This window comes from Peromyscus leucopus, chromosome 15 (assembly GCF_004664715.2).
Source record: "Peromyscus leucopus breed LL Stock chromosome 15, UCI_PerLeu_2.1, whole genome shotgun sequence".
In the NCBI taxonomy this organism is placed as follows: domain Eukaryota; kingdom Metazoa; phylum Chordata; class Mammalia; order Rodentia; family Cricetidae; genus Peromyscus; species Peromyscus leucopus.
The window spans coordinates 52609186-52633886 of NC_051076.1; the positions used below are offsets into that span (position 1 = coordinate 52609186).

The following is a 24701-nucleotide window of genomic DNA, read 5'->3' on the forward strand; positions in this document are numbered from 1 at the left end:
TGGTAAGGGGCAGGGACAGCTCCCCCATTCTTATGACCTCAGGGCCAGTTCTCCGACCTGCCTCAGGCATTGGGGGTGGGGTGGGGTGAGGTGGGTGGGGTATTTCTCCCCCAGTCCATGCCACCACAAGATAGGTACATCAGTATTTTAAGGTAACCTTTGAACCAAATTAGATTCTTCCTTTGTGCCAGTATAGTAATGCTCAGTGTTGGGAAAAAGCTATAGTAATTTCCTCTAACTGTACCTGTGATCCTATTCTGAAAATGGGCTGGAGCATTGGCAGGACCCTAAGGCACCTCTCTATGCTGAGAAGAGGCTGCCTGCCAAGAACAGTGACAGTGGAGACCCCCAAAGCCTACTCACCTTCTCCCAAGAAAGGACCCGTAAGTCTCACAGCTGAATCTCCTGGCCTTCATCCCATGGTTTTCCGTAAAGTTTAAGACCCCCTAGTTTGGCCCAGCTCTGAATGTATCCTTTCCTTTGTGGTCTCAGGTCCTGATCTCGTGGGAGGGAAGGAAGGAAGGAAGCTAAGGTGGTGGGTTGTGGGCCTGAGTGTCTGGAAACATTCTGTGGCCAGCCTGCTACAAACCTGTTCCAGTCTTCTGTGACCTCCCGAGACAGGGCCTTGCTGTGTAGTGCAAGATGGCCTGGAACGAACTCACAGTGGAGCCTCAGGCTGGCCTTATGGTGACCTCCTCCTGCCTCAGCTTCCCAAGGACTGGTTTTAAGTGTGTGCCCTCTGCGCAGCTTAAACCTTTGTTTTTGCTCTGTATCTCCTCCTTCCTCTTCTGGAACAATGGAGTCATCTCCTAAGGGACAGAGTTTTCTCCCGTGTAAAATTTCTCTTTAATGGTTCCTTTTTAAAACTTTCTTAATCAAAATATACTCACAACTTTGGGTCACTCTTTTCTTTTTAAAAGTGCTTTGGTATATGACAATTTCTTTAAAATATCTATACCCTTAGAATTCCCATTAGAAACTCTTCTTAATTTACTTGTTTACATAATAATACATGAATCTAAGTCGGGAACCGCACTTTCTACTGAAGGAAACCATATTGAATTGCTTCCTGAGTCATTGAGCACGTCTTTTGTAGCTCACGTAAGCCTGTACTTCCTCGGAGAGCAGTTTCGCAGTGTCGGTCAGGACATCTGATTTGTAGACCCCAAGCTCGTCTGCTCTGCGGTCCTAGAAGCCGAGCACACTTGGCGAGTGTGCTCCTAAGTACACTTTGCCACTGAGCTGTCAGTGTTTGACTAATTTAGAAATGATTCAAATGTCTTATGAGTCACCCTAAATAACATACCATGAGAAAGACTTAATTTTTAAAGGGGTACATTTATTTGGGAGTGACTGCTATTGTAATCAGGTCTGAGATCCTCTCTTCTTCACAATCTACTGGCATCCATCCATCCATCCATCCATCCATCCATCCTGCCAAAGGAAAACAATGGTGTCATCTCAAATAAGGGGTGTTTATTCTGAGCCAAATGTGAATGACTTAAGACCTAAGAACAGGGGCTGGAGAGATGGCTCAATGGTTAAGAACACTGGCTGTTCTTCCAGAGGACCTGGGTTCAATTCCCAGCACCCACATGGCAGCTCGCAACTGTCTGTAACTCCAGTTCCTGGGGAATCTGACACCTTCACACCAATGCATATAAAATAAAGTTAAAAAAATGTAAGAACATAGATTCAGGTTGCCATAAATACCTGTTTCTGTTATGGAAACAGTTTCATGAAATTTATTGCTATAAAACAAAAAAAGTCATAGATCATAGCTTCTACCATGTATAGTAATTAGACAGGTTATAGCATCTTGTATAATATTAGAAGGACCAGCCTTAATATATACATCCCAGGGGCTCAGGAGAGAGAACTTTTGTCAGGAGAGGACTTTTGTCAGGAAATAGAATCTCAGCACACTGAGCTCTATAGTCCTCTTGCTTTAATTCCTCTGGCATAACATCCACATATACACAACTTCAGTTCTGTTCTCGTGCCTAGCTCCTTTCTTGCCTAATTTCTCTCTACACTACTACTATCTTAATTCTCTCATCTTAATTCTGCCTCATCTAGGTCCTTCTCAGCTTGTTCTTACCCAGCTAGTACTTCCCAATCTGGCTCTTCCTCATCTTCCATCTCATTCCTCTAGTACTCTCTAGCCCTTCAATCTAGTTCTTCCCCATCTCAGTTTGTTCCTCACAAGTTCCTATCCATCTAGTTCTTCCATACTCTTTTCCCTTCTCCGTCCTCTATGTGCCCTGTAAGTCCCAGTATAAAAAGGGTTCGAGCTAAATTGTGTAAAGCTATTACTTAACGCCCACCTCTCCTAGGCGGTGTCTCCTTGTGGAATTTACATTAAGTCAGGAGACTTGCATGTGGGCTGCTATCACTGTTAGTCATTGAAAGTTGGGTGCCCCCTGGCAGTGTCTCCTGTTAATCCTTGAAAGCGGCTAAGGGAGATAATCTGATTCCAGAGAAAGCCTTTCCTGAGGCTGTCCTCCAAATACCTGGAATGTGTATGTCCAGAGAGTGATCAGTCCATGCTGTTAACCCTTCTTAGGGGAAAGTCAATTGGGAAAACTATGAAGGCACACATGATTTTCATAACAGAATACAGCTGATATATAACAAGCCAAATAACACCAAAAACTCCTTGGGATTTGGCTTCCTCTGGTGGAATTCCCTGATTCCTCCAGGTAGTGACTTTGCCATAACCAGCTGAGTTCTTATGATATATTCCTGAGGCCTGTAGCAATAGCAAAATGGAGAAACTCTTATTAAAGGTTCTAGATGTTATCTAAGTACATTCTTAGCTTTTGAGTTGGTTAGAGCTAGTAGTCTGTTAGAATACATCCCAAAAGGTGCCATGTATAGCTACAAGGTTGTTTTGTCCAACAAAGAGATAGGCAGCAAATGGTTGGAAAAGGAACAGTGGCAGTCCAAAATAATTTGAGTCCAGATATGCAGCGTTCTAACTCTTCACAATTACACATTGCTTATCACAGTCAGCCTTGTAGAGTCTTCAACAGGGGTGTGGCTTTTTTCCCTTGAGAACTTCAGTTTACTATTCATTTTTTAGTTTTTATTTGCTGAGGACACTTATGTGGAGGTTCAGAAGAGAATGACCCCCATAGGCTCATGTTTAGATGCTTTGTCCCCGGCTACTGGAACTCTTGGGGAAGAATTTGGAGATGTGTCCTTGTTGGTGGAGGTGTGTCACTGGGGGTAGGCTTTGCAGTTTCAAAAGCCCACTCAGCCCCAGTCTCACTCTCTTTTTTTCCTACCTGTCGGTAGGATGTAAGCTCTCAGCTACTGCTCCAGTGCCATGCCTGCCTGTCTCCTACCACACTCCCCTCCATGATGGTCATGGACTCACCCTCTGAAAGCAAGCCCCCAGTTAAATGCTTTCTGTTAGAAGTTGCCTTGGACCTCCATACCAAATTTTTCATAGTGGCTGGACTAGTTTACATTCCTGCCAACATGGTATCAAGAGCACCCTCCCTTCCATACACACCTCTGCAGTCTTGCTGGTGTTTGTTGGGTTTTGATGTTAGTTATTCTGACTGGAGTGAGGTGGACTCTCACTGCACCTTTGATTTGCATTTCCCTAATGGCTAAAGATGTTGGACACATTATCATGTAGTTATGTGCCATTCATACTTACTAATTTTAAAAGTGTCAGTTCATTAGCCTATTTGTTGAGTGTTGTTGGTTGTTTTTGCTCTTTTATTCATTTGGGGGACCTGCCACCCACCTCCCAAATAAATCACACATGGAGGCTTATGCTTAATTATAAATGCCTGGCCTTAGTTTGGCTTGTTTCTAGCCAGCTTTCCTTAACTTTAAATTATTCCATCTACTACCTTTTGCCTCTGGGCTTTTCCCACTCTCTTACTTCTGTAAATCTTACACTTACTCTGTGGCTTGCTGTGTAGCTGGATGGATGGCTGGCCCCTGAAGTCCTCCTCCTACTCTGGCTACTTCTTCTCTTCCTTCTAGATTTCTCCCTTTATGTATTCTCTCTGCTTGCCAGCCCCATCTATCCTTTCTCCTGCCTTGCTATTGGCCGTTCAGCTCTTTATTAGACCATCAGGTGTTTTAGACAGGCACAGTAACACAGCTTCACAGAGTTAAACAAATGCAACATAAACAAAAGTAACACACCTTAAAATAATATTCTACAACAGTTGAGTGGATTATTGCTCCTTTGGTGTTTAATTTTTTGAGATGCTTGCTATATTCTGGCCGTTGATTTGTCTGTCTCCTGACTGTCTTCAAAGACGTCCCATTTCATGTGTTCTCTTCACTCTGGTAATTGTTTCTGTTGCTATGCAGAAGCTTTTTAATTGGATACACCCCTGTCTATGACCTGCTTTTATTTCCTGAGGTTTTGGAGTGATATTCTGAAAGCCATTGCGTATGTCTGGATCTTGAAGTGTTTCAGGTCAACACTGGGGTCTTTGTATTTTCAGTTGATCTAGTTTCAGTCTTCCACATGTGCACATTTAATTTTGCCAGCAGCAGCCCTTGTTTAAAAGGCTGTCTTTTCTTCACCTTTCAGCATCATTATCAAGAATCAGGTGCTGGACGTGTGTGAGCTTGCTTCTGGGCTTTGTGTGGTACTCTGCCGGTAGATGGCTGTTTCTGTGTTATTACCGAGGCTCTGTAGTGTCATCTGGTCAGGTATTGTGATCTTGTAGTATTGCTCTCTATTGCTCATGATTGCTTTGATTATTCTGGGTCTTTTGTATTTTTGCTGTGAGTTTTAGAACTTTTCCTATTCTTATGAAGAGTGCCTTTAAGATTTGAAGAGAATTACATTGCCTATGAAGATTGCTTTTGCTATTCTCAGTATTAATTCTGCCAGTGAGCATATGTCTTCTGCCTTCTAGTGTCTTCCATACTCTTTCTTCATAGGTTTTGGTTTTGGTTCTGTTGTTGGGGTATTTGATACCTTTGGTTGGGGGGGGGGGGCTGTTTTTGAGGTTATTGTGAATTGGGTTGTTCTTCTGACTTCTGTTTCACTGACTTCATTATTGTAGAGAGGAAAGCTACTGGTGCTTGTATGGTGTTTTTTATGTGCTGTTCCATTGCTGACCGTGTTTATCAGACCTGAGAACCGCCTGATGGAGTCTTTAGCATAGGACCATACACCATCTGCATACAGGGATATTTGACTTCTTCCTTTCCTAAGTACCCGCTTTTTTTTTTTTTTTTCTTGACACACTGCTTTAACTACGCTTTCAATTACTGTGTTGCAGAAGAATTCTAAGAGTGGATGTTTTGTTCCTTCTTTATTTTAGAGAATATGCTTTCAGGTTTTCCTCGTTCATTATAATGTTGCTGTCAGTTTATCATCCATAACCTTTATTATGTGGAAGTATGATCCTTCTTAGTTTCATTGTTGTCATAAAGAGCTGTTGAATTTTGTCACAGGCTTTTTTGCATCTATTGAACTGATTGTTATTTCTGTTCCTGAGTATTTGTGTGCTGTTTATTGGTTTGCAGATGTTGAACCATTGCACTCCTCATTAAAGAAACCAGCTGATCATGGCATATGATCTTCTAAATATGTGTTCTAACACTGTCTTAGTAGGGTTTCTATTGCTGTAAAGAGACCCCAGGACCACAGTAACTCTAATAAAGGAAAACATTTAATTGGGGCTGGCTTACAGTTCGGAGGTTTAGTCCATTATCATGATGGGAAGCATGATGGCTGGTGAACAGGCAGACATGGTGCTGGAGAGGTAGCTGAGAGTTCTACATCTGGATGTGCAGGCAGCAGGAAGAGAGAGTGACACTGGACTTGACTTGAGCATCTGAAACCTCAAAGCCCACCCCCAGTGACACACTTCCTCCAATTTGGCCACACCTACTCCAACAAGGCCACACCTCCTAATATTGCCACACGCTATTGGCCTATGGGGGCCATTTTCATTCTTACCACCAGACTATTCTTTATTATTATTATTATTATTATTATTATTATTATTATTATTATTATTATTTTAGAGACGGTTTCTCTGTGTAGTTTTGGTGCCTGTCCTGGATCTCGCTCTATAGACCAGGCTGGCCTCGAACTCACAGAGATCTGCCTGTCTCTGCCTCCCGAGTGCTGTGATTAAAGGCGTGCACCACCACCGCCCGGCCAGACTATTCTTGATATGCATTGTGTTACTTGTTTTTCAGTCCTGGAGATTGAATCCAGGGCCTCACTTATACTAAGCAAGTAAGTGTTCTACTACTGAACTACATACAATCCCTTGGCTTTTTGAGACAAGATTCCATGTAGCTCAGTCTAGCTTTGAACTTGCATTGCTCTTGACATCTGTGTGTTGAGATTTGCAGGTGTGTGCCACTCTGCTCAGCACGTCCTCTTATTTTTGGTGTACAAACGGTTACACTGCTGCCACTGCCTGATTTTGCAGTTTAGGTTATTGATGCCCAACAGCACGAGGAATTTGCCGGCGGTCACTTAATTAATCGAAGGTTTAAGACCAGAAATTTTATGATCTTTTGATGATATTTAGAAATGATGTTTTAAACTATTTCCTCTTTAACAATATACTATATTAATTTGGCTACTGATACGCAGTTTCTTTATATGTCTGTCCGGAATGAATGGCCACGTTAAACATTTTTCACTTACTATTTGAGGTTAAATATATTCCAAATGGCAAACCTATGTGACATGTGAAGTATTAATTACTAATTTGGAATTAATTCTTTAAAAACATTCTGATGTGTTTATGCTGGTATGTGCCATTTCAGTAGAATGACTCAAGTATTTCCTGTTTATAATTAAGTCTTTTTTCCTCCTCTGTCCTTCTGTATGGGGCTGAGGCCAGTGTTTGTGTTAGGAGTTTTTCTCTTAGTTATGTATCTGACTCTGTTGCAGGAATTATAAAAGCCATATAGCCATTGAGTTTCTTTTGTTGAGGCGAATCTACTTCTTCCAACACTTAGAAACTTTCATTTCTGCTTTTCAGAAGGTATGTGTTGTGTGTGTATATGGTGAAAGTGAGTGTGTGGGTGTATGTACCCATGAGTGCATGTCTGGAATCCAGAGCAGGACGCACTCTACCTTATTCCCCAGAGACATGGTCTTTCACAGAACTGGAAGCCAGCTGTTCCAGACAAGACCTGCCTGTCTTCAGCCTCCCAATGGTGGGGTTCTGGGTGTGCGGTCATGGCTAGCGTTTGGTGTGGGTGCTGTGGTTTCAAATCCAGGCCCTCTGCTTGCATAGCAAGCGCTCTTGCCCACTGAGCTGTCTCCAGCCCCAGAGCTCATTTCCTTCATATGTCTACCCTTCATTTCTCACATATACTGTGAGATAACAAAAATACACTCCTGGTGATACAGGTAGAGAGCCTCCTGGTGGCCTTTGGATGATACGCCAGACTTCACCAAAGCCAAGTCCTTGGAGCCCAACAGCCATTCCTTTTTATTACAATGTGTGTGGAGCTCTCCTGGGTTTGGTTTGGTTTTTTTCATAACCAGTATTTTTGCGCTTGCTTCTAAATACCGTATTTCACTCTGCCACCTAGTGGCCTCAATAGGCACTGTCGCTTCTACTGTAGTACAGGGAGTCAGTGTTGGCATTAAGTCTGCAAGAATGACGTGATTGTTTGTGTTCTGCCTACTTTTCCTGGTTGCTATGTAACCATGAATCAGTTATAATTTTTCTTCTGTGAAATAGATATAATAGTGCTTAACTCAAAGCTTGTATATTAAACGAGTTCTCTCCCGATCCTGAAAACATTACGTCCTGAAGACTTTGCAGAGTGGGAGTACTAGGTGCAGTTAACAGCAAGAAGCTGAACAGCACCTGGCATCAAACAGGATAGCTGTTGTTATCCAGTTGATATGACTGTTTTTAGATAGGAAATTACATTCGTTTTACTTGGGACTATGGCAGTTCTGCCTTTGGCCTTGAGTTTTTTTAATGTTGACCTTTTCTAGGTCTGTTATGAATATACTTTGTGTTATATATGATTCTTACCTTACCTCTATCTTCTAAAGTGAAAGCATGAGAAAATATTGAAACATAAGAATTCTTGTAAGTGAGTACCACATAAGAGTAGCTGTATAAGCACAATAATAGAGACTTTTTCGTTTCTTCTGTCAGGAATTGAGCTGTTTTAAAACTACTTTAGTAATTTACTTACTGTTTTCTATCCCAACTCTTGAAGTAAACTGTAGGTTTAATGTTTGTCTTTGCATGTTATATAGAACAAGGCACTTTCAATTTTAACTTGTATTCATTGCTTTTTATTTCCTATTTCGTATATGTGACATATTAATATAGAGGACATTGTTGTATTTTTTACTAGGTTTTTTTGTTTTGTTTTATTTTGTTTTTTGAGACAGGGTTCTCTGTGTAGCTTTGGTGCCTGTCCTGGAACTAGCTCTGTAGACCAGGCTGGCCTCAAACTCACAGAGATCTGCCTGGCCCTGCCTCCCAAGTGCTGGGATTAAAGGTGTGTGCCACCACCGCCTGGCTACTAGTTTTATTATATACATATTTCACATACTGTAAAGTAGCCAAATCTATCCTAAATTACTCATTTATATTTCCCTTTTGATGTAAAATACTAAAATGATTTCTTTTTTAAAGAGTGTGTGTGTGTGTGTGTGTGTGTCCCCTCCCCTCCCTCTCCCCCTCCCCCCCTTCCGGAAGGCAGAAGAGGGTATTGGATCCTTTGGAGCTGGAGTTACAGACAGTTGTGAGCCCCTGACGTGGGTGCTGGGAACCAAACTCAGATCTTCTGCAGTAGCAGCAAGAGCTCTTAATGACTGAGCCATCTCTCCAGGCCCAGTCATTTTAATGTCTATAATCCTTTCCTGTCATATCTGTAGGACAAAAAAAACAAGAGAAATCATAGGATATATGAATTGTCTAGTGGTTCCTGAAATGTTTCCCACATTGTTGTCCATATGGGTTATGGTTTTAATGCTCAACTAAGAAATTTCATCCATGATACCTTGTCTGGGGACAAGAAAGAGGGCAGGTCCTATGCTTTCTGGAGCAGAATTTCTTAAACTCTTTTGACTTGAGATCCTTTTCACCTGAGAATTTTTTTTATGAGCCTAAGTTTATAAAATAGGTATGCAAATCAAATATTTACCAATAACAAATCACAAATTTATTTTAAAGCTATTCTTACATATAAATGTTTACCATTTACTAAGAGGAAGGTGAGTCTGCACACTAAGAAGATGGATGTTTATTTATTTCTACATAAAGACTAATCTTGGTTGAACATTTGATACTATAGGACTAGAGCATCCTCAGTTTTTTAGAGTTGGTTAATATTTGAGCAGGAGTGTGTGTATTTCATGCATGCATGCATGCATGTGTGTGCACATGTACATGTGGTCCAGAGGTCAGCATTATGTGTCTTCCTCTGTTGCTGTCTACTGTTTTTGTTTTTGTTTTTGTTTTTGTTTTTCCTTGATACAGGGTCTCACTGAACCTGGAGCTTGCTGATTAAGTAGAGACTGTCAGGCTTCACAGCAAGTGACTTTCTTAAAAAGACAGGTCTCATTGTTGCACAGAATGGTCTTAAATTCCTAGACTCAAGCAGTCCTCCTGTCTTAGCTTCAAATAGCTGGAATTATAGACATGTGCCACTGTGACCAGTGAAATGTAAATAAATAAAGTAGTTGGCACACTGTCTGACATATAAATGAGAGTCATCATAAGTTTTGTTACTGCCAACATGAAGCTTTCTATTTCACACAAAGCATTGATTTTCTCTTAATACTATGAAATGTTCTAGAGGTTGAGCCCCCACCTAATACAGTTAGTTCACTCCCTCAACCTCAAGCACAAAGCCTGCTCTTCAGTTTATAGTAGCCCATAGCTAGCTTATTCTACTTCCTGTATCCCTCCTTCCAGTGATGTAGTGTGTAAGAAGGTAACAGTCTTGCCCTCAAGAAACAGGTTTGTACGCAGATGACTGTTTAGGAGTAAGAGAAGTCAGTAGTTTTCATCCTTGATTGCTCTTTAGCATTATCATTGAAGCTGTTAAGAGATACCTGTGCTCATTCTGACTCAATGAAGTCAGAACATAATACAGGCATAACTACAGTCTGTAAGAATCTGTGCTTAGTTTAGAGGATGAATGAGGCATCTGATTGGAAAGGGCAAAGGAAAAGCTTTACAATGAGAGTCCCATTCAAACCTGTGTCAGTTGGCATTAAAGGGAGAACTCAAGGCACGGAAGCTTGAAAAGGAATGGCAGACTTAAGGAACAGCAGGCAGTTGTGTTGCTGTGTTTGAGGGAGTAGTAAGGCTAGAGAGGTACAAGTCAGACAATAAGAAAGCTTTGTCTTCGTAAGGAGTTTCTGTGTGGAAGTGTTCCTGAAGATACTTAAATGTCTACTCACTCCAGATAGCGAGCCAACAGCAGACCAAAGTAAGGACACCACCAAAGTCCAACCTAGTAAACCGATGTGTTTTATTGGGGTTACTTACAGGAGCAGAAATGACTGTGAAATGGTTGCATTACAAAAGTGCACCCTGGCATGGGTGACAATTCACAAAGGGGACACCTGGAACACACTGCACAGCCCACAGGCAGCTCAGCAGGTTGGAGGGGGTCCTTCCAGGCAGCTCAGCTGGTCTGAGTCTCTTCTAGGCAGCTAGCTCAGCTTATCTAAAAGTGTCTGCAGCAATCCTTGCAGCTTAATATGGCCTGGGGAATAGAGCAGCTTAGTAAATCTGGCTAGTTTCAGGGACTTCCTGAAGCTGTTGAGTTGTTTACTTCCCCAAGCTTCACCTCTCCTTAGAACATCCTGTTGCTTTATCCTCCTTTTAACATCCCCTGTCTTAAGGAGCTTCCCACCAAGACAGAAGGTTTTAGTCTCCAAGGAAACAACAGTGCAGGTTTTATTATGTTAAAAAAAATATGGATTTTTTTGTAGGCATGATAAGATGCAATCTCTGATTTGGAAAAATCATCGAGTCTCTATTTTATAACATCTTCAAACTTCAAGTGGATTTAATGGAGAAAATAAAGAAGACAGTATTTCTATATTAGGTTGGAGAAGCCCATAGTAGACATTGTGTAAACTGCAGAGCCATAAAGGAAAGCACCAAGACTGGCAGATTTTACCAAGAAAAGCTAGGAAAAAGTGTTTGCTATCTAGACAACAGAGGACTAAGAATATGCCCAGTATATGATGAGCTCTTTACAAGTCAATGAGAAAGATAATGTCCCAGTGAAGAAATAGGCAAAAGGTATTAATGGGCAGTTTCTGAAGAAGAAATGCAAATAGTTGGTAACCACGTAAAAGCATTCCCAGCAATAATCAGATAATTGCAGAGTCAGACAAATGTGACAATGTTAACCTTTCATATAGATGAAACAAGTAAATATAAACAATGTAGAAATTGGCATACTAATAACATTCTTGGTGGGATGTAAGATTGGCATAACTTTCCTGGTTATCAAAGCTTAAACTGAAGTTACTTTTTGGACCCAGTAGCCACACAGGAAGTAATTATCCCCTAGAGGACAGTATTACAGTACTATTTGTAATGCCAGAGATGGTAGACAATGTGAACATTATACTTAACTAGTGTGTGTTGATTTTTTGTAAGAATACAACTGAAGGCACCACTGGAAGCAGAAGTGGAAGAGGGAGGGGCCATTAATACACTTTTATAATACTTGGTATTTTTAACTACCATGTAAGACATTCATATATTACCAAAAAACAATACAAAACGAAACAAAAACCCTGAGGAAATACTGGAAGTCCTGTGCCATAGGAGTTAGATGAGGAAGAATTTGGAGGCAAGAAAAATCAGTCACAGATTCTTTTGTTGTTTATTCAGAAGTGAAACTTTGTCATCTCAATTGAAGGTGTGCCAGTCTTAATGAAGAGCACAGAGGGATATTTTTAAAGTTGGAACTATAAAGTTATACTGTGGGTTTGAAAAACGAGGGAAGATCATCAACAGTGATTCTGTAATCTGTCAACTGCATTGCAAATGCTACATGAGTGATTATAATGTTAAAAGGAGGGGGAGGAAAAGAGGCTTGAGTAGATAAAGAGCATCTTAACATAAGTCTTCAGTAGTAATTGAATAATAAAATTAGTCTGGTATCAGCTCAGCTTAGCATGCTTTGTTCTTTCTTAACACCAGTCTATATTCTGGCTTTACTACCATTTTTTAAGAAAATGCTAATGTTTTACAATAAGGCAATTTCTAAGTATAATTTTGAAACTGTTTGTGCTTTTCTATTTTCAGAGTGCACATTTGGCCATGATTGATACTCTAATGATGGCTTATACCGTAGAGATGGTCAGCATAGAAAAAGTCATTGCATGTGCTCAACAGTATTCAGCTTTCTTTCAAGCTACAGATCTGCCCTATGATATTGAGGATGCTGTCATGTACTGGATAAATAAGGTAGGCTTCTGCTCATTTGAAATGTGTCTACTAGCAGAAAAACTAAAGTCTCTTACTCATTGCTCCTATATGACTTTTTGTTTTAAATCAAAGTGCAAGCTAAAGTTGTACGATTTACTTAAAGCATTTTATTTTAAAAAGTATAAGTTGAGCACAGTGGCTCAGATCTGTAATCTCAGTATCTGTGCGACTGAAGCTGGAAGATTTGAGTTCAAGGCCAGACTGGGCTATAGTGAGACCTAGTCTTAAAACAAGTGAAGGCGCAAAGCTACACAGAAATCCTGTTTCAAAAAACCAAAAAAAAAAAAAGAAAAGAAAACAAGAGTTGAAATGATGGAACATTTTTATATATTTGACAGTGTCTACAATTGTACTTATACTTAATGATTACTTATGGTTCCTCCAGCGTGTACCATATGATTACAAAACCGAGAGCGCTCAGAATAAGGAACCACATAACGAGCAGTGAAATATTTTCAGATGATGTAATTCTCCCACATTTTTAATTGTAAGCATCTTAGGTTTGTTTAACCAAATTGTATAAAATCATATTGATCATGGATTCATTTTCTTGGAGATTTTTTGTTTGTGCTTTGAACATGATTAAATTCTTGATTTATTATTCTCCTTGTCATTTGAGTAGTTAATTCTTCTTGACCCACATTCATGCATTCAGTTTGGAGACAAGGTCTCACTTGTAGGCCTCACTGACTTGAAGCTTGTAGAGATCCTCTTGCTTCTGTCTCTGGGATTACAGGCTTGTGCCACCACATCCAGATGGACCGACTTTCATTTGCAGTTGTCATTACAGAGAAAAGTAAACCAGGTTTGTGGGGCAGGCAGTGAACAAATGTGGAAGTTACCTCTTGAGGTGTTGTTCCTTAAATGCTTGCATGAAGCTAGTCATAAGCTAAATTGGCCTGAAGAAATGGCTCAGTAAGAAAGCCCTTGCTGTATTAGCATCAAGTCCAGAGTTCGGATCTCTTGATCGTACAGAAAGCTGGCAGTCCACGGGAACTTCAGTGCTTGGAAAGCAGAGATGGAGATGCTCTAAGGTCAGGAGTGCAATGGCTGTGTCGTGTCCAGAAGACAGCAGATCACAGCACTCCTCTCCCTCCTCCAACTCTCATTTCCATGGTGTTCCCTGAGCCTTTGTCGCATTTAGGCATGAGCACTCAACAGCCACTTACTAACTCTCTGACCAGTTATGAGTCTCTGCTTCAACTGCTACCCACTGCAAGAAGAAGCATCTCTGGCCAAGATCTGTGGGAATAAACACAAGTATTTAGAAGGCAGTTTGACATGTGATGGTCTTGCCCCCTGCTAGACTGTGTGTGCCATAGTATGATCTGCCAGGCCAGTATGCCCACCAGTACAGTAGTGGCATGACACTTATGGGGCTAACAAAACCACTCTCAGGTTGGATTTGAGGCCTGCTCACAGGAGGGATTTGTGCCTGAGACTGTAAACCTAGTCAGACACCTATGGCTGGGGTGGCTAGGGGCTTAAGGAAGCAACTGTTATTTTAGTAAATGCTCATGTAGAAGGAGAGAATTAACTCCAGCAAGTTGTCCTCTGACCACCACATGGAAGCCATAGCATGTACATGGCTAACGATACTGAACACCTTTGAAAATGTTTACTAGCCATTTGTATGTTTTCTTTTGAGAACTCTGTTCAGTTCATAGCCATCTCTCTCCAGCCCCCTCTGTACGACTTAATGTGATCCTATCCTTCCCAGGATGCCTTTCACATGCATCTACTCTGGTAATGTCAGATTTCTCTTCGATTCTTCAAGCCAGTTAAATTACTTTTCTGTTTAATTCTATTCACTCTTTCCTGTGTCAATTGTGGGGAGGCCACATGTCCTGATTTATTTCTGTTGCTGTGATAAAATACCCTGACTTTGTGGGGTCATCATTGTGGGGAAGTCAAGACAGGGACTTCAAATAGTTAGTCACATCATACTCAAGAGCACAGAGAAATGAATACATGCTGCATGCTTACTTGTGTACAATTCAGTGTCTCTACTCTTACACATTAAATCAAACACACACACACACACACACACACACACACATACACACATACACACACACCCCAATACCAACTACTTTCCCACCATCCCACCTCCTTGCTCCTGCCAGTGGTCCACCAACAAGTAGGCTATATCTTCCCATATCAGTTAGCTTAAAACAGTCTCCCATTGACATGTCCACAGGCCAACCCAGGGTCACTCATTGAGACCCTTCCCAGGTGATTATAGACTGTGTCGAGTTGTCAGTTAAAATGAACACCATATCAACGCGAATACAGTCCATTGCGTTCATTTTCTTCCTGAATCCTGTCCTTCCACTTGCCTCTGCAGGTTTTTTACGTGTCTATACATGCATGCATAAGTGTTTGTATTTGGTGCTGTGGGTTGAACACAGGGCCTCACATGATGTCTCGTGCACTGTTATTGAACTGTACATGTACTCCAGCCTTGCTTTTTATGTTTCATACAGAATTTATAATTGTTATCTCAGATGGGCTCTGTGTGTTGAATGCCTAGAAGTACAATACATGTTACAAGTATAATAAGCTCTTACTAGAACTAGAACTTTCCAGTTTCTGGTATACAGTAGGTGCTTAATACATAGTGTGTTACTTTATGGAACTGATGTTAGAGTTTCAAATAAAGTTCCTTGGACATACTATTTTCTAGTTGTAAAAATGACATCTTATTTGTATGTTACTTGTATTTGATATTGGGGATCTAACCATGTCATTTTGTTGCTGTATTTTAATGCAAATTCACATTGATTTTTCTGTTTTAAGGTCAATGAACACTTGAAAGACATAATGGAACAAGAACAAAAATCTAAAGAGCATCACACAGCTGAAGCTCCCGGAGGTCAAAAGGTACACACTGCAGTGTGAAGTGTGCTTGTGGTGGAGTCGTGAGCTTTAGCGATGCCAGCATTACTCTAGGAAATGCAAAATAATCACTAAAAACTGATTTATACTGAGATTAGAAACTTACTGAATTTAGGTTTGAAAGAATAAAAAACGATAATCTGTAGGACACCTTTAGATGGCAAAATTATTAACCCTTTGATTCCCAGTCACTTCAGCTACATTGCTATTTGCCTTATGTTTCTGTTTATTGGAGAGACTTTTTTTCCCCTTCAGAAAGACTATTCCTTTCTACAGTTGGTCTACTAATATCTAAGAATCTAACCTTACAATCTTTTTACTTTAATAATACGGATTAATTTTAAGTACAATATGTGATTCTGAATTTGTGAAATAAAATTATTTGTTGCTAAAATAGCCTTAGTATCCTAAAATGTGATTCTGTATGGGGAGAGCCAAGAAGAGGAGATGGCGCTGGTCTTGGCTGTTGGAATCTCTGTGGCTGTAACTGAAGTGTTGATTGTCTTAGAACACGTGAGAACTGTGAATGGAGGGCCGCACCCCCAGAAGCCCACTGTAACTTGCTAACTGGATGATTCTAATAGACTTTTCCTTCACCTCCTGCCTTATCTTTTCTTCCTCCGCTGCTTCCTCTGAAGTCTCCTTCCAAATGGTTTTGGAAACTGGTTCCAGTAAGTTCTCCTCACTACTTCAGTTTTCTCTCCAGAATTGTAGTGGTATTGGTGGTAATGTTTATAGCTTGCTGGTATCACTATTTCATGCAAATATGTTTGTCATTGTGTAGAGAGATTAGGTTTTAATATACTTTCATCATATAAAATGGAAAATAGTGGGTCCAGCCAGTTTTAAGGACAGTTTAAAGACTAGACACCTTTGTTCTTCTCAACATTCATAGACCATTATTACTAATTACTAATGCCAGTGGGTAAAACAACCTGCAGGTACAAAATCTTGCTAGTATTAAGAGTTTTCATAAAAGTGAATTTGAATAATCACATGTGTAAGTTGTCTGCCTGTTTGAATTAGTTTTGGCAGAATTGTTTTCTTTTTACCCTAATTGAAGCTAACACCTCTCTATCCGGTGAAAGATCAAAAGCTTATCTGTGTCCTCACCAGTATTGCACCTAAACTGTGAATCTCTGATTTCACATGATGATTGATGTTTCAGGATTAAGTATGGGCAGTTAAAACAGAAAACAAACAAACAAACCAAAGACTCCCTGTAGCTCATGGACTGTGGATAACTTATCTGGGAATTGTACAAACCTCATTGCTTAGTTGATTTTACAGGATACAGTCTTTAGGAAAATGCTTTAGCCTGTCACTCATTGTCTGAACCACAGACATTCATTGTTAGTGGGAGTGCACGCACGCGCGCGCGCGCACACACACACACTCTCACACTCTCACACACACACACACTCACACTCCTTATTCACGGATGCTAATTGACAGAGGGACTAGAATAAGTGAAACCAGTTTTGCTGGTGATGCTAAGTTGGTTCAGTCCAGCCCTCCTGCCAGATAGTTGGAGACAAGAAGGCAGGTGTATGCATCAGTGCTCACTGCCTGGAAAGCAAGCTCACCTCTGGGTGGGTTTCTTTCTTCTTCTCCTCCTCCTCCTCCTCCTCCTCTCCTCCCTCTCTCTCCTAAGTTATCTCCCAGCAATAAAATGAAGTTTGCTTAGGGACGAGATAAAAGTCAGTGATCAAACAGTCCTGGGTAGGCTGTGCAAGATGTCTCACAGCTGTTAACACCAGCATTCAGAAGCTGAGGCCAGAGGATTGAGATGTCAAGGCCATCTCCCCCCAAAAAAAAGAAAAGGAAAGGAAAAGTAGAATCTGTGTGAAAGATTTGTACATGTAAACAATTATTTTCTGAATATAGGTTATGTGTGAGTTAGGGATATATTACCTGTCTTGCACTCCTGCCAATTTTTTTTTCCAAGAGGAAAACTTGTTCCATGATTCTTGTCAACCAGTACCCAGGGAGAGAGAAGCAGAAATAAATATTCTTTTCTTTATTGGTGCATATGTTTTCTGGAGGATGTCTTTAAAAGAATCTAATTACACCTTCATGTGTTAAGTATTTTGTTCAATAAATTTGAAATTTTCTGTTTTTAGTCTCACAAGCATTTTTCTTCACAATTGTATTTTAACTTATAAATTGCAGAGGTGACAGTTTAGATAGAATTGGAAGAAAAACATTTAAATTGCTCTTTTATAAAAATGATACCACCAGGCAGTGGTGGCACCTGCCTTTAATCCCAGCACTCGGGAGGCAGAGGCAAGAGGATCTCTGTGAGTTCGAGGCCAGCCTGGGCTACAGAGTGAGTTCCAAGAAAGGTGCACAGCTACACAGAGAAACCCTGTCTCGAAAAACCGAAGAAGAAAAAAAAAAAAAAAAAGATACCTACAGCTGGCTCAGTGGTTAAGAGCACTTGCTACTTTTGCAGAGGAACCATGTTCAGTTCCCTGAACCCACACGGTGGCTCACAACCCTCTGTAACTCAAGTTCCAGGGAATCTGACCCTCTTCTGGTTTCCACAGATACCAGGCACACATATAGTCTACATATTTACATGCAGGCAAAACACCCATATGCACAAAATAAATCTTTTTAAAAGTGACTACTAAATATCAATAGCCTATGTAATCATACGGTTTGCCAATAAAAGGCTTTCTGCACCATCAGTAAGTCATAAGCGTGATTTTTCTTGCCTGTGGGGAGCTACTAGCTAATAACAACTAGCCTGCACTGATTGCTTCTTTGTGCCCAGTAGTGAACAGAGCACTGTGTGTCCGTCGTCTTTTTAAATCCCCCAGTTGTATTAGTTTATGATTTGAAAGTAGTATTGTTGCTGTCAGTTTAACCTTGGTGAGTAGTTGGTATTTCTCGTTTCTCCTGATTTATATTTTCTTAATATTAAGAACTAGAGTCTACAGTTCTGTGGGGTTTTGTTTGTTTGTTCTCTCAGCATTGCTTAGTGTTTATTCAGATCTCTTTGTGTTGTAGGCTCGTTACAGGAAGGAACAAACGTTACTTAAGCAACTGCCATGCATTCCATTGGTAGAAAATTTGCTGAAGGATGGTACAGACGGCTGTGCATTAGCTGCCCTTATTCATTTCTACTGCCCTGGTGTTGTCCGATTGGAGGGTAGGTGTTCCAGGGATCTGTTTCTAAACTGTGCATAGATGGCAAAGAAAGTGGAGAACTTTTTGTCTAGTGGCTATCACTTACAAACACATGTTTGCTAAGCAGATTTTACATAACTGTGTATTTGTACTGTCGGTAGTTATGAAGTGTTCCTAATTAACCCAAAGTCATCCCCTTTTCTGTTTGAAGATATTTGTTTGAAAGAAACTATGTCTTTGGCCGATAGCCTGTATAATCTACAGCTGATTCAGGAATTTTGCCAAGAATACTTAAACCATTGCTGCCATTTCAGCTTGGAAGATATGCTTTATGCTGCTTCATCCATAAAGGTAAATTAAATCATTCTCTTTTTGCCTTTTGATAAAGTTTAAAAACCATGGCAACAAGCTGGGGTGTATCTCAGTGGTGCAGTAGTCCCCATCATGCACAAGGGCCCAGGTTGAGTCTCCTCAAGTCTAGCAATAGAAAAGGTGGGAGCAGGAAAATCAGGAGTTCAAGGCCAGGTTAAGCTTTGTAATGAGTCTGAGGCCAGCGGAGATAGAGCCTTTCTCCAAAAATAAATGTATGTAAATAAAAGCTTACAAATTCACTTTATTAGTAAAGGACTTGGGGGGGGGTTGATTTTTTTTTTTCTTCCTATTTAAGCATCCATTGCTAACTACAAGTCTTTTACATTGTAAAGACAAACACAAACTCATGTATAAAATTGACCTGTTGTCTTGGTGTGGGCAGAGTATGAACCCACATTTTATGAACCATTAAATGGTTTTTGATCATAGGTTAAAAAGGATGAGATTCTTCCTTTCAAAGCTGAGTGTGAGTGTATGCCAGTGATCCTAGTATTCTGAAAATTGATGGGGAAGCATGAGTTGGATTCATGCCTGGGGACATAATGAGACACCTGTCAAAGAAGCAGCAAACAAAACAGTGACGAGAAATTCTTTCTCGTGAAGAAATTTTAGAGAGCCACATGAAACACTTGTGTGTGTGTGTGTGTGTGTGTGTGTGTGCGCGCGCGCGCGCACACACGCACGCCGCGCATATTTGTGTTGGGGTGTGTGTGTATGTGGAGTTAAGAGAAGGGTTGCCGCACCTAGCTTTTATGTAGATGCTGGGGATCCAGCCTTGGGTCCACATTGCTCCACTGAGCCATCTTTAGCCTCTGGTAGATTTTTAAATCCGATGTCAAATGCTCTTTTTGCTCAGGGTTACTCTGGCTCTTCAGGGTTTGGGGGCTCCCACATGAATTTCAGGACTTTTTTTCATTGGAACTTTGATGAGGATTACATTGACTCTGTAGATCACTTCAGGAAGTTGGCCATTGTAACAATATTAATTTTGTCACTCCATGTGCTTCTTTAGTTTCCAAGCTTTAGGAATAAGTGACTTTATAATATGTTTAGTTAATTAGAAGTTTGGCTTAGAGGTAACCATTTTCTGTCGGGCCTAATCAGAGTTCCAGGGCTAATCCTGCTCGGAAGTACTAAATAGCTCCTCTCTGCATATGCCAGCACCTTACACTTGAAATTCTTATTCTCTAGTCTCTCCTCTTTCTCCTTTGTCCATTTCAGGATCTCCAAAGGGCAGAAGATAGAGCCAATGATAAAAAGCATTTCCAAATGAGGCCCTAGTCCCAGTGACTCAAATGGTAGCCACTCCCTACCCTGACACATTCAAAGAGAAACCTTGATTAATCAATTTTGAAGGTTTACCTACACCATTATTGCCTTTATGTCTTACTAATGACTTTGCTAGCAGTTTCTATAAAATATAAGTGCTACTTTATAATATGAAATGAAAATTTGTCATATGCCTAAGATGTATATTTGTTTAAAAATTGCTATAGATTTCGTTTGGTAGTGTTCCTTCCTGTCCTTTTGGAGAATAAAATAGAATGTAGACTTTCAATAAACCATATAATCCTGATATTTAGATCATTTTGAGCATGATCCAAATATAAAAACATTTCCTTAAGTCAAGCTTATTTAAGTAAGTAATTGTCAACAAAAAGTCTTTGTTCATGTTATGCATTCTTTGCTTAATTATCACAACTACAAGTTTGAATTTAGCCTACTATCTTAAGGCTCTAAACTCTAGGGAAATTGCTTGGTCCTTATTGCTGGGCACCTCATTTCCACTTTAACTTTTAATAGTGGGTGTTGAGGAATGTATGGGAAATGAATTTCTGTTGTAGAAATAAATTGGCTGCTTTGGAGGATTATTGGACATTGCCCGGGCAAGTTCCTGTACTAGATCCTGAGCACACCCAGAAAGCATTGAAGGGTCAGGCTGTGCCTCGTTGGAGCCTAGCTCCCTTGCAGTGTACTAGATAGCCTATTTTTTAAAGGGATAGTGGCTGGTGAGAGGCACATAAAGACTGCCTCTGATGTTGAAAAGTTAGGAATGATGCATTTTAGTAGGGGCATAAATTTAAATGTTTTATAATATCATTGGCCTATATAAAGGAAGGTAGTTGAGAGCTTTGTTGTTTTTGCTGAAACAGAAAGCTCCCTAAGACATTGTTAAGTGAGGGTAAAGTCAACAAAAAGACTATAACTGTGTGCGTGAGTGTGTGTGTGTGCCTGTGCACGCATATTTTAAACCTTTCTCCTCTCTTTTTCCTTCAGGGCTAGGGATCAGACTCAGGATCACTGACCCATTATTCCCTAAACAATGCAGTGTAATAACTATTTACATATTGTATTAAGTACTAGTAAGTAATGTAGAGGTGGTTTTAGCTGTCATGTGGGGCTAGAGAGATGACTCAGCTGGTAAAGGTTCATACCACAGCCTGACACCTTGAGTTTGATCCCCAGGACTCACATTGTGGAGGGAGAAAGCCAACTCCCCCCGTGGAGGGGTGCACATAGATTCTATGCATATGCTACACAATCATAGGGAAGGGGCTTAAACATCCATAAGTCTTTGGTGTCTGTATACACATGCACATATACTGCAATTGGGGTCCTAGAACCAATTGCAGATAGGTGCTAAGGCACACTTTTATATATTTAAGATAACCATAAAACGTAAGTAATTTCTTCTGAGTGTGGTGCTGGATATGGGAGAAGGTGTTAAGGTTTACTAGACTTCTCCAGTCTATATATTCTGTGTTGTTTACACTGTTTAAATATGTAGATGTGTCGACCTTCTTGACTAACGGAAGTGGAGGTTGGAGATGGCTCAGAGGTTAAGAGCAAGTACTGCTTGCTCTTGCAGAGGGCCTGAGTCCAGTTCCTAGTACCCACCCATGTTAAGTGACTCGCAGCTGCCTGTAACTTCTCTGACACAGTCTTCTGCTTTCCACAGGCATCTGTGCTCACATGCATGACCCCACATGCAGACACATGCTACATATATTTAAGAAGTAGGGCAGGTGTGGTGATGCACATCTTTAACCCCAGCACTCAGGAAGTAAAGACAGGCTGATCTCAGGGAGTTATAGGCCAGCCTGGTCTACATAGTGAGTTACAGGCCAGCCAGGGCTACAGAGTGAGATTCTGTCTCAAAGTAAATTGGGGAAAGATGATTTTAAATTAATGTTGTACCATTTCTGGAATATGACCAATTGTCATTTAATTATAATTTTATAATGAAATAATCTCAGTTACCAGGGAAATTATTTCTTCCTGTTCTGCCATCTTGTGGCCAATTTTTGCCATTATCTTATCAGGACAACTCTTAATCAGATCCTTAAAATACATATCCTTTTCTATCAACAGATAACTACTGCACATTTTAGAGGTGTTTTTTCAAAAGATGAAGTCGGCTCTAGTTAACTGTACTAGTAGGCTAGACCCGAGCAGCAGTACTTACAAGTTTACCCTTTGGCTTTAGAAGGTCTACCGTAAAGACCAACGCAGAGTGTGGGTCACTGTGATCTCAATGTGCCCGTGGGGCTGCTGCTGCTGTAATGGATGTCTGAGTAAAGCATTGAGGAAGCAGTTCCTGGTACTCCGTTTCAGAGGCTTGTCTCCATGGGCAGCTGGTTCTGTTGTTTCTTGGCCTTTGGTGAGGCAGGCCACCGTGGTGGAGAAGGCTCGTGAAGCAAAGCCTTCTTCACTGGGAACCGGAAGCAGAGAGAACGCCTATGTGAGCTGGTTCCTCTTCCTCCTCTATTCCTGCTGGGCTGCCAGCCCCTCGGATGGTGCTGTCCACATTCTAGATTGTTCTCCTCCACTAGGTTAGTTGTCCTTGGAGATGGGCTCCCAGACTGAACCAACAGTGTGCTTTCCTCCTCCTCTCCTGGGCACTCGTGAGTTCAGTCTGGGTGACAGTGACGATTAGCCATCAGGCCAGAGATGCCCTTGTCAGTGTTGGCTGTGTGCTGACTTCCGTTTGTTGCTGTTGTTGTTGTTGTTATGGATCAGTTTATATATTTCTTCAATAAATATTTATTCTGTGCTGGGAACTCTTTTAGACTGTAAACATAGAGTGAAGAGCATAGGCCCTGCCTTTCTAGGCCTTGTAGTCTGACATGGGATTACAAACCTTGGAGAAAGTGATGTTTGATAAAGCTGGTTAATTTTTTTTTTAAATGGTCAATCTTTTGTTTTCCTTTTATTGAAAATAGATTTTTTTCCCAGACAATCTATCCTGATTACAGTTTCCTCTCCCTCTGCTCCTCCTAGCTCATCCCCACCTCCCCACATTTCCCTCCCATCCAGAGCTACCCTCTTTCTGTCACTCATTAGAAAGCGAACAGGCTTCTATGGAATGATAATAAAATAAAATAAAACACATGGGAATTGGACAGGACTATCAAACAGAAGGAAAAGAGCCTAAGAGAAGGCATAAGAAACAGAGACCCACTCATTCACACACTCAGGAATTCCATAAAAATTCTAAACATACACACACATAGAGAGGACCTATAGATTAAAAGGAGGATGGATGGGAAAAAAATTTACACACACACACACACACACACACACACACACACACACACACACAAGTTTTAAAAAGGAAGAGCCCTAGCCGTGCGGTGGTGGCACACGCCTTTAATCCCAGCACTCGGGAGGCAGAGGCAGGAGGATCTCTGTGAGTTCGAGGCCAGCCTGGACTACCAAGTGAGTTCCAGGAAAGGCGCAAAGCTACACAGAGAAACCCTGTCTCGAAAAACCAAAAAAAAAAAAAAAAAAAGGAAGAGCCCTGACACAACATTATGAGACAGGGAACTTCCAAAGGTACCGTTGAGTTCATTTTCTGTTGGTCATCTACGGCTGAGCATGCAGCCTACCTTAAGAGTAGTTTGTTTTCCCAATGAGACTCCCTTGGAGGAAACTACATTTTCATCTGCAAGTGGTTATCATACAAGATAGAGCTTCTGGGTTAGGGATGGGAGAATGTGCCCACTTCTCCTCTGAACTCTGGGATCCCAACTGGTACAGACCAGTGCAGGCCCTGTGCATCCTACCTCAGGCCGTGTGAGCTCATGTGTGTGTCAGTCATGCTGATGTGGAGGGCTTTGTTTGGTGTCCTCTGTCCCCTCTGGCTCTTATGCTCTCTCCACCTCTTCTTCTCTGGGCTTCTCTGAGGGAGGGATTTGATGGAGACACTTCCTTTAGGGCTGAGTGTTCTAAGGTTTCTTGCTCTCTGCTTAATGCCTGGCTGTGGGTCTCTGGAATAAAAATGCCACCATTAAGAATAAACTGGGATAAGATCACTTTATAGAGAGGATCACTGTTTCAGTTTTGGCCTTTGAGATTTATAAAGGCAAATGCTCTATAGGCCATTATATATGTATAATCTATATAATATAAAGTATAGTCAGTGTACTTAGGATTCATTCAGTAGTGGGTGGTCATAGGCATTAGCAGTATTTCAGAGGAGAAAGATCAGGAACCCTATAGTTCTGAGAAGTCAAGTGAAGACTATGGTGACCTGAGCCAGTGGAGTTCTGGAGAGTAGCAGCTCAGCATGGGACTAGAGTGGTTCAGGCACTAGGAAGCAAAGAAGTACAGGATTAGTCTGAGCCTGGCTTTTTTGTTTGATTTGGTTTTGGTTTTTCAAGACGGGGTTTCTTTGTGTAACAGCCCTGGCTGTTCTGGAACTCACTTTGTAGACTAGGCTGGCCTCAAACTCACAAGAGATTCCCCTGTCTCTGCCTCCAAGTGCTGGGACTAAAGGCGTGCGCCACCACCGCCTGGCCTGATCATGTTCTTAAGGAATATTTCATTAGATAGTGCGGAGAA

At 41.0% G+C, this 24701-nt stretch overlaps 1 protein-coding gene across 1 annotated transcript in view; it reads left to right on the plus strand.

Annotated features, from left to right (window-relative positions):
• Camsap2 (calmodulin regulated spectrin associated protein family member 2) overlaps positions 1-24701 on the plus strand; it is an 88822-nt gene that overhangs the window by 39574 nt on the left and 24547 nt on the right. Inside the window, 5 exon segments of the mRNA XM_028857534.2 lie at positions 12270-12431; positions 15252-15335; positions 15989-16021; positions 18366-18507; positions 18697-18836. Of these exon segments, the coding sequence (XP_028713367.1) occupies positions 12270-12431; positions 15252-15335; positions 15989-16021; positions 18366-18507; positions 18697-18836 (561 nt within the window).